Here is a 15,007-nt window from a genome sequence, read left to right on the forward strand (position 1 = left end):
TTGTTTTTTTTCAGTACTTCAGTAACAAATGCAAAGAATTTCCAAAATATCACTGAGTTGTATATACAAAAATCACGGATATTGTTACCTTTGCGTCCTACACCATTGGTCAGCCAATCATTTGTGGAGAGATGGGAGGGTTTAGATGTTCGGACGACAAGATGCTGCATATCTCGCCATGTCAGATTTTTACTGAAGAAAGAAAATGAACACGAAACACAAAGATTACTGCGTGGGTCATTTCTTGCATAAAGCATTGACAGATATGGTTTCCTACAGCTCGACTTCTGTTTTGCGATGTAACATTGCTCAGGTGAAAAATAACAAAACTAATAGATTAATTCACTCATTTAATTTGATCCAGGTTCATTACAGGTGTAAAGCACCATCAAAACACACTTCAGCTTCATTATACACTGGTGTGCTCACCAGAAAACATCTTTCAGTGCCAGATCTTCGGCTCATTTAATACAGGTACTAATCCTGCACAAAATTACAGCTTTACATAGAAATGTAATTGCAGAAATACCATTCACATTCTGACTATTTCAAAAGTGGTTCGAAAGAAACAATGCCAAAGAACTTTATTGTAGTTTAATTCTTTACTAAGATATTAATCCCTAAAATGCTGGACAAATTTCAGGCAGTGTGACAAATCTAAAAAAGATACCTACTTTGCCTCCAGTGCGAGGGCAATGATTCCTGCAGCCAGTGGAGCAGAAGCAGACGTTCCTGTGTGAGAGTCCGTGCATTTCTGTCTGAGATCAGTAGTTATCTAAACAAGAAGGATTTTTTAAAAAATCAACTACTTCTCAATACAGCAATAAGACAAACGTGCAAACAGCTCCAATAAGAAAATGCAAATGGACTGCGAATGGTTATTAATGGATTTATATCACTACCTCCCTATCAATGGAGACTTGGTCATGTCTCTCTGCATGTGTTTGAATTGAGGGCTGCCCCCATAGCTGGTGCACACGAGGCAATGGTAATTTGGTGATGGGATTGAGTGGTTTAAAGTAATGAGGGAACTTGATAAGATACATAGGAGTCGACTCTGTAGTCGTATAAGGATCCAAAACAATTGGAGCTTACATAGTCTTAAAATGAGGGCTAAACCAGTAAGAAGTGTAATAAGAAAACATTTCTTCACAAAGAGCTGTGAGATTGTGGAATGTTCTGCCATAGGGCAGGAGGCCAAAGATATAGAATTGATAAGAATTTTCTGTGATCTAATAAACTGGCAGAACAGGTTTGACAAATAATTTACACTCGTTGAGTATTAATTATTACAAATTATCACACTGGAAAAGGAGGAGTTTTGGATATGGTTTTATACTAGCCTATTGAGAGGAAGCCCGAGCTTCTCAATAGGGACACTGCTGTGGGGTACCTTTGTGCGCAATTGGCTGCCGCATTTTGCCCACAAATATACTGTCAATTCACTTTACAGCTATTCTGTGAAGCACTTTGAGACGTCTAGAAGACGCAAGAAGTATTATTATATTATTATCATATTATCATATTATTGAGAAGCCAGAGCTTTACTGCAGTAAATAAATAATATATTCCCGATTTATGAGAGTTAGATACAAGTCCGATACACGTCATAGAGAATGATTATGAGATGGTTCTTACACCCCTATATGTAAACCCACAATATGGCCCACTTGCCCCTCGCAGTGAACTGGCTGGCCTCGGTGTTTAATCCTCAGGTATGAATTACAGGTTACACATCGAAAGGCTGACAAAATAAACCAGAGCAAGCTTAAAGTGTTTTACATCCAAATTTAGACTAACTGCCTAGAACCCAATTATTGTCATGAATTCTTCTATACATAACGCGATGGCCTGCAGCTCAGTGGTTAGAGCACTCGCTTTGCAAGTGAGAGACCTGGGCTCAATTACCGGCAGGGTGAAACTTTGGGCTAGTTTCCTTACTCCACACGCCTGATAATAATCCCTCAAGAAGGAAAAAAACAATAATAAATTGGTCACTTCAATCCACGACTGTTTGTGGGACACTGCTGTGCGCAATTGGCTGCCGCATTTCACCCACAAATATACAGTCAATTCACTTTATAGTCAATTCTGTGAAGCACTTTGAGATGTCTAGAAGACGTGAAAAGCGCTATATCAAATCCAAGGATTATTATGACGAGAGATTTTTCTATGCAGGACTACCTCTCCCCATGTTCAACAAGGTCCTGAGGACTGATTTTGGTGATCTTTCAAGTTATAGTATTCAGTACGAATGCTAAAAGGAAAACAAAGGAAATCTTTTTATAAATGCTTTTTAAATTTCCTATGTCTAATTGGATAAAAAAAATACTAAGCAGTCTATGAGGTTGGTCAGACAAGACCGACCCTTTCTGAATCCATGATGGCTATCATTGATTAGATAATTTTTGTCTTATTAATCTTCCATTTTCTCCCTGATGATTGACTCCATCCTTTTTACAAAAATAGAAGTTTGGGCAATGGGTCTTTGTTGCCAGCTATAGTTCTGTCATCTTTCTTGAACAGGAGAACAACATTTGCTTGCTTCCATCCTGTTGCAACCTCACTGGTGGTGATTAACTCCCTCCATAATGTCAGTCAGTGCTACACAAATCTTCCACTTGATCTCAGATATCACTCCAAGTCAGACTGGATGTATTTTTTCATGCATCATGCAAAAATTCCCATCATCGAAGACTCTGGCAGGAGATGCAATAAATTGAACTGACCAGATAAACTTATTATATCAGAGGCTCTACCTACAAAAGCAGGAAGACAGAAGTCTCTTTTGGAAGACTTTATTTTAGAAGGCACACATTTCCAGATGATTACTATGCATAGCTCTTCCATGTAAATAAATACTTTCACACTTTTTAATTTGGAAAGATTTGATGTAATATTTTCCCTGTTATCTGAATATTCTTTTTAAAAAAAACGCATCAAGAAATTAATGATTTCTTGAAAGAACCTAGATCTTAAATTGTACTCCCATAAAAGTCATTCCTTTATAACTGCATACTGGATTTTGACAGCATCCATCATGTTATGAAAAAATGCTGTTTTGTGATCATTCAGTTGTGACCTAAAGGCAGCAAGTAACATTTGCTTGGCAGCAGTTTCATTTCCACACATCTGGCAGATACTGAATGCATCAGTGAGTGAAATGCAAGAACAAATCTTTCTTCATTTCTGTTCAGATAGGAAGCTGGGTACCTTCAATCACACTGCAAGGGCTGCTTTAAGGTAAATGAAAAAAGATAATCTATTTTGAAAGATCAGTACGAATGATTGGAAATCCCAATGACTGGCCCATGTGCCCGCTGACAAATTGGACTCTCTGCGGACTCCTTTTAACAGGTTAGGTAGGAAGAGGTTCATTCTTTTCTGAGAATTTGCTTTCGCAGATCAGCATCTAAGATGAACAAAAACGTCAGCCTCGTTACAGCAAACAGAACTGCTCTGGGATCCACCTGGCCTCTTCCTGTGACCTACTATCATAAGTGCAGATCTGTCCACAAGCTGATCCCCTGGTTGGTATCCAGTAGAAAGGAAGGTACTTTGAAATATCTCAAAAGAATGTTAAAAATGTGGTCACTCAATCCACGATTGGGCAATTGGCTACCACATTTCACCCAGAAAATATACAGTCAATTTACTTTACAGTATATTCTGTGAAGTGCTTTGAGACATCTCAAAGTTGTGATAAGGCACTACATCAAATACAAAGATTATTATTATTATTGGATAAAACATGTCCATTAACGCTTCCAAAAATAGTTGCATTGAGTGGTCAACGGTGTCAAAGGCAGTAAAGAGGTCAAGGACGATGAGGAGGCAGAGGAAGCCCTGGTTGCAGATGGACAGAATGTCATTTGTCACTTATTAGTTGACTTTTATGTTTGAGAGGCCCATTATTCAGTGAAGAGCTGTTGCTTCTTAAGTTTATCATGCACTCCCACAGGTTAACTCTCTGGTCTCCCACACGCAAGACACTTTCCAGTTAGATCTGGTCTTGTACAGCTTAGTCCATAGAAATATACAGTACAGAAAGCAACCATTTGGCTTTTTCAGTCTGTGTTGGCTCTCTGAAAGAGCTATCCATTTTAGTCTTATTTTACTGCCTTTTCCTTAAACTCTTTTTCATTTCCTCTTTTCAGGTTGTTATCTGCACGAGGAGGGCCTCAACATTCTTCCTGTAGGATGGTGTATAAAGCTATAGGGGTAACAAGCGATTTATACGAGTTTAGCATGACCTCTGTTTTTAGATTTTATGCCGTTAATTATAAAACCTAGGATTACAAATAGATTTTGTTTAAGAAACAGTTGTATCAGCTAGCCCTCCCAACCACGATACAAAAAGAGTATTGCTTGTGAATCTGGCACTCCTACCTATAATATTAATCTAGGTATAATCAGTTCTAAAAAAACACCTCCAAGCAAAAAGAAAATCAGGAAGATATTTCCAACGCTGGTAACTATACATTTAGAGTGACACAAAGTCCCCCGACACCGAAGATGCTGAAGCCAGCAGTAAACAGATCATTGTTTGCCCAAAAATTCATAAACAAGGTGGCAAACTCTTGATAAATAAGTCACCACTGAATGAGAAAGGTACAGAAATGAGTGAGGCAGGAGCTGTTGAAAAAATGGATAAAGATTCTCAACTCAAGATTTAAACCATTTTCTAAATATGTTTTAATACAGTGATTCATCATTTGATGTCCTCCATGGGTATTATATCCTTCCCATGTTTGATACTCCAAACTGTTGGGATGACAAACTCAGCATGAAATATCGACTTGGGGAAAAATATACAACCAAACTAGCAAAATAAGATTTGATTCATACGGAAGAATTTTGTGCCTTCTTTGACCCTTTAAATGCATGAACCACTGATACATTATAAAACTATACCACATTTAGTGACTATTGTTTCTACAAATCAGTTCCAGAATTTTAATCGTTCAAAATAAGTTTAACAAAACAGCAAAACAAAGAATATATAAAATAAATATTTCAGGTAACATTTTTCCATATCGCTCTCCAAGATACATACTCAGTTCCAAAACATCAATCTTGAAATGGAACAATTTGTACTTACTATCTGTTTTTCATATTGACCTCCACTGCTATAGGTTGTGGCTAGTGTTGAGGAGCATGCCTCGCTGTACCATGGCACATTCCCATTCTGAGTCGTGCTACTAATCGACAGAGTGTAGATACTGTTTGTGTATCCGTCGCAGTTACAACTGTCTCGTTCTCGGCCGCCATTCCCTGAAGCCCACACAAATATTGAGCCCAGACCTCTGCGCCCCTGAAAGATTTTTTAAAAATTATTTAACTGTGAAAAACACTGCAGATACTGAACCGACCAGCACCCGATGTGAAAGGCACTTTACAAATGTAATTTTGTTGTTGTTGACCAGATGCACTGCACTACCATGGTGATTTTAGTTCCGTCTTTTCCTATAAATTGATTTTGAAGAAAGCATAAAATTGACACGTGCACAAATGGAAAAATAAGATGCTAGTAACCAAATCTGTTCTAGCCATTCCGTACTTTCAACATAATCACACTACTCCAACATGTCCTTCAATCATACTTAGCTCCAACCTGTCCTGAAGACAGCTATCAATTTAGCAACGTGGATTGCACTTCTAAATGCCACATTTAAGTGTTCCTCAAGACTCCCTTGGAAATGATGGTGGGTGCTCCTCTTTGCTTCTGTAATATTGATCGTCTCTCTCATAGAATACACTTGCCAACAATTCAATCAGCAAATTGACCTTTTGCAAAAGTAACCTGAGCATTTTTAGGCTGATGTGCCAAATTCTTTGAAGTTATTTGCAGATTCCATGGGAAGGAAACGTTATATTGCACGTGAATCATAATGCTGCACTATCCATTTAAGAAAGTGGTCTTAAAACACAATTTCAAATGCAGTGAGCTCCATCATTGACAGTCTTCACCAAATGCATTTCAGTGGGGCCAATATCTGACTAAAAGGTGGTCCAGGGAAGAATGAGAGGGGTAGGATGTTTTTGAAGCTTGTATATTTCAGACATTTGGGAGCATAGGGATGCTGCACTCATTTAAGAAACTGTTTAATGCTGCAATTTAAAACAATCGTTCTTTTCCAGAAGGATAAAATGAAATGTGCTAAAGGGCTGCTTCATCCAAACCTCTATAATCCCAAAAGATCTAACCAGACATTCAGTGACAGCAATCAACTTTAGTTAAAATCATGATCAAATTGGGAATTGAACGTCTACACAGATCACAACCATATAATTGTAAAGCAGAACCGATATACAGCGGCACTGATCAGCAAGTCCACATTCTACACCATTTTTCTTACTGAACATAAAACTGTTAGAATCTGAATCAAAATCTTCAGTACAAGTGCTCTATCCTCTTCCATACGGATTCAATCAAAACAAGTTAGTTTGATGCGTGATTGAAACTTTTATACTACCTTTATTTTATATGATCCCAGATTATTGTTCTAGTGAGGAGTAGATGTATAGCACTGTGCATAATCTCCTCTGCACTATGCATGTCAACAATACACATTTTACCTCAGATATGCCTTTAAAAAAGGCTTCCTGTGCAAGTTTAGCAGGACCATCCACAGTTTTTCCATCATCTTCTGGACCCCAGCTGGCACTATACACATCAATATGCTGAGGGTTCATGCTGAGAGACTTAGCTTCCACAGCATCAGTCACCTCTCCATCCAACATTCGTACACCTAAATGTAAAGGAAATGCCTCTTAAAAATACAGCCTCAACTAAATATCTGCACTGAGCCATCAAGGTCACAAAAGTCCCAGGCTCCAATATTACTCTGTACTGAGATGAACTGAATTCACACGAATTGATCTTAATTGGACCCACTGAACACTAACTATGCAATCAACTAGATTTGTTAGGCTACCATTATGCTACCAGGAGAACCCGAATGATACTCTATTACTTTTTCTTGTTTTTGACCACATTTCCCAATCATTTTGAGCACTGTGACGTCAATCAAGAGTGAATACATACCTCCAATTCTGGCATTATATGCCACGCCCACACCACAAATCCCATTGTTAGCTGAAGCTGCCACCTCACCAGCACATCGTGTCCCATGTCTACAAGATTAAATATGACAATATTGTTAGCCATTAACTGATCACTCTCTATAAGGAAAAGTGCATCCAAGTAACTTTGTCGGCTTTTTTTTCTTACAATCGAGGACTGAGTCTGCGGGGACCATACCTATATATGAATACATATGGGGAGAAAAATCACATGCAACAGGTATCTGGTTATCCTGATTGATGGCAGATGCATTCAGTAAAGATCTCAATTTATTACATTTTATCATCTTGTCTCGGTTTTTCTGAGGCATCTCTGAAAGGGAGGCAGAAAAGTGGCTTCACATTTGGAGGCAAACAACTATCCAGGTCCCTTTGCATACATGTTAGATATCCACTTCCCATTAATGGAAAAGAGGGATCAGATCTCAGTGCAATGTCCCCTAAACAGCAGTGAGTGGAGGTTCAGGCAAGCACAGGGCTGATTGCTTTGATGCACAATTGCACACTCTAATGAACTATCAACACAAGCTTCAAAATGCGAGCATCCTAGATATTGCAGAATAAAGATTCCCAATGAGGTTCATGCAACAATAGATAATCCATTTTCCCCATCCTGTCACCATAATGCTTTGTGACAGGGCCATATGTGCAGAATGAAGTGGAAAATACACACAAATTAATACAAATTAGATCTGTCATCTTTGTGGAATGAGATGACCATATTGTTTGCATCGTTCTTTGCAGAGGGGTTTATTAGAAATTATATTTACACTGAGAATACAACTGAAGCAGGTACCTTGCACACTGTGTTGAAAGAAGCATTGTATGTTTGCAGATATTAATTTATTATCTTAATAATTAATTACCATATGCTGAGAAGCAACAGCTTATTTTGAAGAGCTGAATTTAGCTCCTAAATCAACCCTCTTAAATACTTGGCATGTAATTACAACTATACAAACGTTTCTAGCACTAATTGGGGCTCCCAATAGTCGCTCATGTTTTGCTGCTTAAAAATCCCAGAAAATAACCGATTCCCCAAGACTTTACCCGGCATTGACTGGTTGGGCCGAGTCGCTTGTTTCTGTTCTGTACATTCTATGCAAAGCTTTGTAAAGCAAGTTCAAGGTCAGTGAATTAGACTACTGGATTTCAGAATATTTTCCTGCATCTTTGTTTAGGCAGCCACACCCCCTTTCCTCATATACTAGTGTCTTCCACTAACAATTATAATCACTGTATATAGTTGACGTGCTGTCCTGCGTGAATGTAAATATTATGTAAATGTAAGTTTTTATAGTCCCAGAGTTCTGATAGTAATTGTAATTACCTGCCTGGAGTGACATTTCAAATTCACACAATTACCTTTGCTTAAGCAATTTTTAAAAATAAATAAAACCCCAGTATATTTTTTGTTGAATAATAGTGCTCATCAGTGTAAAGAATGTCAGTGTCTGAGGAGTAAAATGAGTTTCTAATTTTGTCACCCAGTTTCAGCCTCAAATTATAACAGGGTAGAATGGACAAAGGCAGGATAAAATACTCCCTATTCTTATGTGCTTTAATTCCAAGTGCAAAAAACACTCCGTGCTGCATGAGTTTTTCCACTTCCTAAAAAAACCTCACTACAGAACAATATTCGAGTCTGGGCCTTTACTGACCTTTGAGGCTCATGGGTTTTCCTGATTATTGAATGGAAATTAGTACCAGATTACTGTGGCCTCACCCTTATGAGGAATGAGGTTTTGAGCATTTTCTCCGAAAATCATTTCAAGTCGCTTTTTCATGCATGCTCACTTTCAAATCTTTGAACAATCAATCCCTAAATTGACATTGGAAATCTATGTTTTACAGTAGACTTTTGACCGTGCTAAGCAGTGCTCGCTAGAGTACGTATATTAAACACACAATTAGTATATCAGAGAACTATGCTTTGTACAACATCAACAGGTTAATCAGTTCTATTAACTACTAATTGTGATTTATAATCTTTATAGGGACACAGCAAGATCCCTTTCTGAAGGCATTAATGAGAGCGAGACTTGAGGCATGTCAGCTATTTTTTCTTTTAAAGTCAGATTTTCCACATCAAGAGGTTTTTGTTCTATTGAAGTCTCCTTGCTGCCTAAAAGTTAGGGATTCATTCAGCCACAGGGACTTACCGGTTATCATTCAGTTGTGTGTAGCGAGGCTGTGGATCCGGGTCGCTATTATTCACATCATAACTTGCATCTGGATCCTAGCAATAGCAAAACACACATTACTTTAATTTTCTCTACCCTGGGTTCTCCTCTTGCAGGCCACACCACCCTGCAATTTGCTCCTGCAAGCACAAAGGCTTGGTGTGGTTGGCTCCGCCATTCATGCAGTCAGAATCACTGAGCACCCAGTGTTCTCAGCTGAGAACTGATGAAAAGGCGCCAAAGAATCGGGCAAATCGGGTCAAATGTCAATCGTAGCAATGAAACCCATCTCTTCCTCACAAGTCCCAAGGTCAATATTCTATCAATGGAGCGACCAAGTTAATGATTCCTTTCATTTTGTGACAGGACAGGAAAGCAGGAAAGTTGCAGGATTATTCAACCATAAATAAAGCAATATTCTTAAATTCATGCTATCATCAAAGCTGAAAGTATTGAATCAAAAAATCAGAAAGATCATCCTTTTTATCCACATTAGGTTTGTTAGATCATTGCTGGTCTATTTTATTGGGCATTGGAGCGAGTGAGCTTCTCTTTCTCTCCCCCTCCCTTTGTTTCAGAGAGAGAACATGTTACATTTACTTACATAATTATGTACCAGGTCTGGGTGGTTCCTTTCAATTCCGTCATCTAAGATGGAGACGACAACGCCCTTCCCGGTGTAACCCTGGTTCCAGGCATCTTCCACTTTCAGGTGGTAATGACTCGAACCATGCTGAACAATAAGACAAAGCAGTCGTAAGATGCCCTGTCGTTATCTGGGGTTATCTGGTTTAACAACTTATACAAATGGCCCTGGCATGAAGTACATGCAAAAAGCAACAAACCATATTCAATACGAATATTTTCAATGGACAGAAAAGGTAAAAGGAGTTTCTAATACTTTTCAAAATATATTCTTTTAAAAAAATAGAATGATATGGCATTTAAATAGGCCATTCAGCCCAAATCGTCCCTGTCAGTGTTGATACTTGCACACAATTCCCCCACCTCTTTTATTCCCTCTTATCCCCCTCTATTCCCTTCTCCCTTATGTAGGCAGCAAATTACCTCTTAAACTATAAATACAGTTTGCTTCAACCACAGTTTCCTGCAGTGAGTTCCATATTGGCCCCACTCCGAGTGAAGGAGTTTCACCTAAACCTCCTATGAAATCTACTCTGTCTTAGATTTATATTTTGAGAGTTTAAATATAGATTACATCCACTGATTAGTGAGTGAGATAAGACAAATTGAGTATCATTACCAGGGAAAAATAGGTTAGGAAAATGTTTACACAGAAGGCAGTAGAATCTGTAATACCTCACTACAAATATCTGTTGCAGCAAAGTTGACAACAGCATTTAAAATGGAATTGGAGCAGGATTAATTGAAATTGCGCCCATTGAAGCAAGCACTAGCATATACATACACGCACATACAATATATATACACACACACATTTCTTCTCCAAAGGTCCAGAACAAGGAACACTAAAGCAGAAGCACCACAGGGGCAAAAAGATCCTGAAATATAATTCAATGTTACTCCTGTGGAGAGGTATCAAAGCCAGGTGCCTCCACAACAGGGGGCTTCGGAGAAATAGGGAGAGGAAAAAACATAAAATCATTATGCTACTGTTGCGTAACAGCTGGTTTGAGCAACATTTGGCAGAAGCTTGGAAGCACACTGAAAATCCTCTTGACCGCAGAAGCCATGTGATGCCCCTGGCGTTACCCATTATAGAAGGAATAAATGAGGAATGTGTCCTTTAAACACTACTCAGAATAATTCCCTTAGCATCTTAACCACAATCAGTGTAGCAGAATCTAGTAGTAGTACACAGTGTATGTAAATTTAAGTAATGAGTGAACCCATTACTGGACATTTTACAGCCGAATGCCTTAAAAAAGCTCACTACCACCATTATCTATTCTGGGTTAGACAAGTAGAAGTTAATGACGTGAAGATTAATGACCAAATGTTAAAGATTCTGTATTTAGAAAACTACTGCATACTGCAAAGCAGTTAGATAAAGATCAATAGAGCCCACCAAACATGTATAGGACCAGCTAAACAGTGTGGTTATTCAGGTATATCTGAATCTCTGGATTCCCATTGACCTAGTCAGATATTAGTCTTACAAACCAGATCCACATGACCAGCAACTAGTCTCAGTTCCCTGATTAAGTTCTCCTTACTGGGGAGACATTGTAGTAAAATTCAAAGGTTTACAGCACACTCTAGCCTAGATCACGTCTATTTTATGACGTACATCGAACATGGGAGTGGGAGCATACTTAAATGATACAAAATCTGAATTGGTGTTGTTTAGTTCAGATATGCTGCCTTGGCATATCTGAAATTATTTTCTCAATTCTTTCTCAAACCCGAAACCTCGATAAGATCCCTTCTGAAACAAGGATGTCTTAGTTTACGTTGTAGCTCATCCTTCCAACACTGGTATCAATCTTATTGCTCTTCTTTCTATGTTTGTTGTGTAGGATCTGGACAATCCCCTTTGTTACCCAAGCAGAACTATACATAATCTTGGTGTGGTCTATTCAGAGAACTATACAGTTTCAATACGACTTCTTGGGATATTAGCTCAATGGGTTTTCCTGTATTATTTAAGCAAATCAGTCCCAGATTTTTTTTTATAAAAGAAATTCCATTTAAAAAAGTAAATTACTACTCACCAGATACCACTGCTGTGAATATTTCGGGTCATTTGGTTCTGAATAGATATCTCTCTTTTTCCTTCGCTTTGCTACTTGCTGTTCCAGCCATTTTACCTATTCAAAACAAATTGCACATGGCTTTAAAAAAAAGCAAAGGACAAAGGACAAATAAAACTTTTATTGTACAAGGAATGTTGTAGAGAACTCTGTTCAAGTAGGTACAAAGCATCCAATGATTAAAAGTAAGCATGAACCAAAGGGAATTTGTGTACACCCCACCCCTCCCCAATCGCTACGTAGTTCCATCGTAATAAACTGGAACACACTAGAGTGGCACTGGGTTACTTGCTACTATAATAATACTGTATACAATAATCCTTGCATTTGATTTAGTGCCTTTCACGTTGGGAGGACATCTCAAAGAGCGTTCCAGGATTTTAATGTGAAAGGTAGTGACGGTGTAGGTTTTAGGCAAACAACAGCCAATTTGCCCACAGCAAGGTCCCACAAACAGCCGAGTAGTAAACAGCTAATTTTATTTGGGTGGGGTATGGTTGGCCAAAATCTCAAAAGAAACTCCCTTCTCTTTAGTGCCATTGAATCTTTAACATCCAAGTGAACAGCCAGGTGGGACCTCGGTTTAATGTCTCATCTGAAAACATGGCATCTAAAAAATTTGGCATCTCCGACGATGTAGCACACACCCAGCACTGCATTGGAGTATCACCCTCGACTGTGAGATCAAATTCTAATGAGGAACTTGACCCCACAACATTCTGACTCAGAGGCAAGATTTTACCAAATGAGCCAAAAGGAAACTTATTGATAGAAGCATTTTAAATTACAATATCAAATATTTGCTTAGAACTCACAAAGGTTCAGCCCCATAAACATGCTGTGTATCCAAGGATGCACACACCACCTTACTCAATTGTCCGGAACCTTGGCATCTTATTTGACCCTCAACTATCCTTTCTACCCCACATCCATGCCATGACCCGCTCTGCCTTCTCCCACCTCCGCAACATTGCCCGGCTCTGCCACTGTCTCACACTGCAGGCCGCCAAAACCCTCATACACGCATTCATAATACCCAGGCTTGACAATGCAAACTCTTTGCTTGTCGGCCTTCCCAACTCTTCCCTCCATAGGCTGCAGATCATCCAGAACTCTGCAGCCCATGTCCTCTCCCGCTCCAGGCTCTGTGTCCCTATCAACCCCATCCTCACCCAACTCCACTGGCTTCCCATCACACAGAGGATACAGTTCAAGATCCTGATCCTCACCTTCAAAGCCCTCCATAGTCTTGCTCACCCCTGGCTCTGCGACCTCCTAACCCCCCTACCATCTGGCTCGCTCCCTCTGCTCAGCAGGGTCCGGCCTGTTTCACATCCCCCCCTCGCCTTTGGCGGCCAGGCCTTCAGCCACTCTGCCCCACCCTCTGGAACTTCATCCCACAGTCCTCCCGCCTCGCCCCCACCCTTACCTCCTTCAAGTCCCTCCTCTTCACCCATGCCTCCGATTACCCTCCTTCCCCCACCACCCTCCACAGCTCATTGTTAATACAAGTCAACAAGTGACAGCACAAACAAAGCTAATATTTAAACTTGGGGGAGGTTGTGAGTTGGAGCAGATGGCTGGGAAAGAAAATCTCTAGAATGGAATAAGTCAGTGGTTAATAACAGAAACCAATACTGTGCAATTATTTAACTTTTACTGTAAATCATTTAATGCTCCCAAGCCGGATCTCACAATTCCTCTATGCCTAAAGCCGCAACACAGAAATGAGTTGTTTATGGTTCCAGCAATTCGGCTTTAAATATTCGATGATCATGCGTTGAAGCAGATTTTCAGCTTTCTGCAATCATGTAGCAAAATTCCAGCATCTGTTCCACAAGAATCAATGAGATAATTCTGCCTCCAGCACCTGAGGTATTCCACTGTCTCGTTTCATTAAACAAATGATAGCCATTTGAGGGTAATTTTAATTTTGATTTACAGCAGCCATTTATTTGTATATGGGGCAAAATAGCACGTTTTATAAATCAGAAAGCTCAGTGAGCTGCGCCAGAATAAGGCAGTCTCACCCAGCTCTCCACATGGTGAGTTCCCACATTGGTCATTGTAGTACTTCCCCACTAAGTTACAATACCCATAAATTATATCAATAGGCAATCACGACAAAACAGACATTGCCTGTTCACCAGCATTCTCAAGTACAAGGTTCATTAGCAGAGATTACATAGCATTCTTCGACCTACAGAAAAACTGGTGTTATAACCACAGTACTACTCTAAAGAAAAGGAGGGGCTGACTCTGCATAGACACTTCTTTTAACTGCCACTGACACCTTTAGCACCATGTCACAGCAAAGCAAATGTCACTTTCACGTATTAACCACAAGCAACATAGCACAAGACTTGAGTTTCGCATTGCAACAGGAATGATTAAATGCTGTCCCTGGTTTGATAGAACACATATAACATTGAAACGTCTTGTAACACTTCATATGGAATTACTGTAAAGTATAGTGACTGCATCTGTAGGCAAATGTGCCACCAAATTTGCACAAAGCAAGGTCCCACAAACAGCCATGAAGTGAACGATCAATGTATCTGGAGAATTGTTGGGTCAGAACACTGGGAAAAACTTCCCTTCTCTTTTTGAACCGCATCATGGGATTTCTAACAATCACCTGGTCAGAATTTAATGTCTCACCCGAAGGCTGCCACCATAAACAATTGCAGTGCTCCCCCTCCCTCTTCGGCACTACCCCTTGTCCTATTTATGGCTCTTTGTGACATATTCTTGTGCGCAACAAAGCAGTCTACACTTTAAAGTAAATCCTGTGGAGCAATTTGAGACTTCCTCCCAATATGAAAGGCTCCACTTTGCTGTTTTACTCTGCAGTCAGGAGAAATCTGCTTAAAAACAACCGAAGGTCATTTATAGGAAATATGTGCTAGACCACAAAGGACAGAAACTGTAAGGCAAGAAGCAAGGGACTGGCATGCTATGTCAGGTCATCTTGTGTGGGAATATTCTGAAAGTATTGGTTCA

At 39.5% G+C, this 15,007-nt stretch overlaps 1 protein-coding gene across 2 annotated transcripts in view; it reads right to left on the minus strand.

Annotated features, from left to right (window-relative positions):
* The window catches only part of LOC103188561 (furin), a 62,013-nt gene that overhangs the window by 17,609 nt on the left and 29,397 nt on the right, over nt 1–15,007 (minus strand). For both annotated transcript variants that reach the window (XM_007908603.2, XM_042343067.1), the window contains exons 3-10: nt 11,966–12,061; nt 9,874–10,002; nt 9,249–9,325; nt 7,049–7,137; nt 6,580–6,752; nt 5,102–5,314; nt 675–775; nt 89–192 (exon numbers count right to left, since the gene is read on the minus strand). In XM_007908603.2, coding sequence (XP_007906794.2) covers nt 89–192; nt 675–775; nt 5,102–5,314; nt 6,580–6,752; nt 7,049–7,137; nt 9,249–9,325; nt 9,874–10,002; nt 11,966–12,061 — 982 coding nt within the window. The remainder of the gene's footprint in view (nt 1–88; nt 193–674; nt 776–5,101; nt 5,315–6,579; nt 6,753–7,048; nt 7,138–9,248; nt 9,326–9,873; nt 10,003–11,965; nt 12,062–15,007) is intronic.

This window comes from Callorhinchus milii, unplaced genomic scaffold (assembly GCF_018977255.1).
Source record: "Callorhinchus milii isolate IMCB2004 unplaced genomic scaffold, IMCB_Cmil_1.0 Scaffold22, whole genome shotgun sequence".
In the NCBI taxonomy this organism is placed as follows: domain Eukaryota; kingdom Metazoa; phylum Chordata; class Chondrichthyes; order Chimaeriformes; family Callorhinchidae; genus Callorhinchus; species Callorhinchus milii.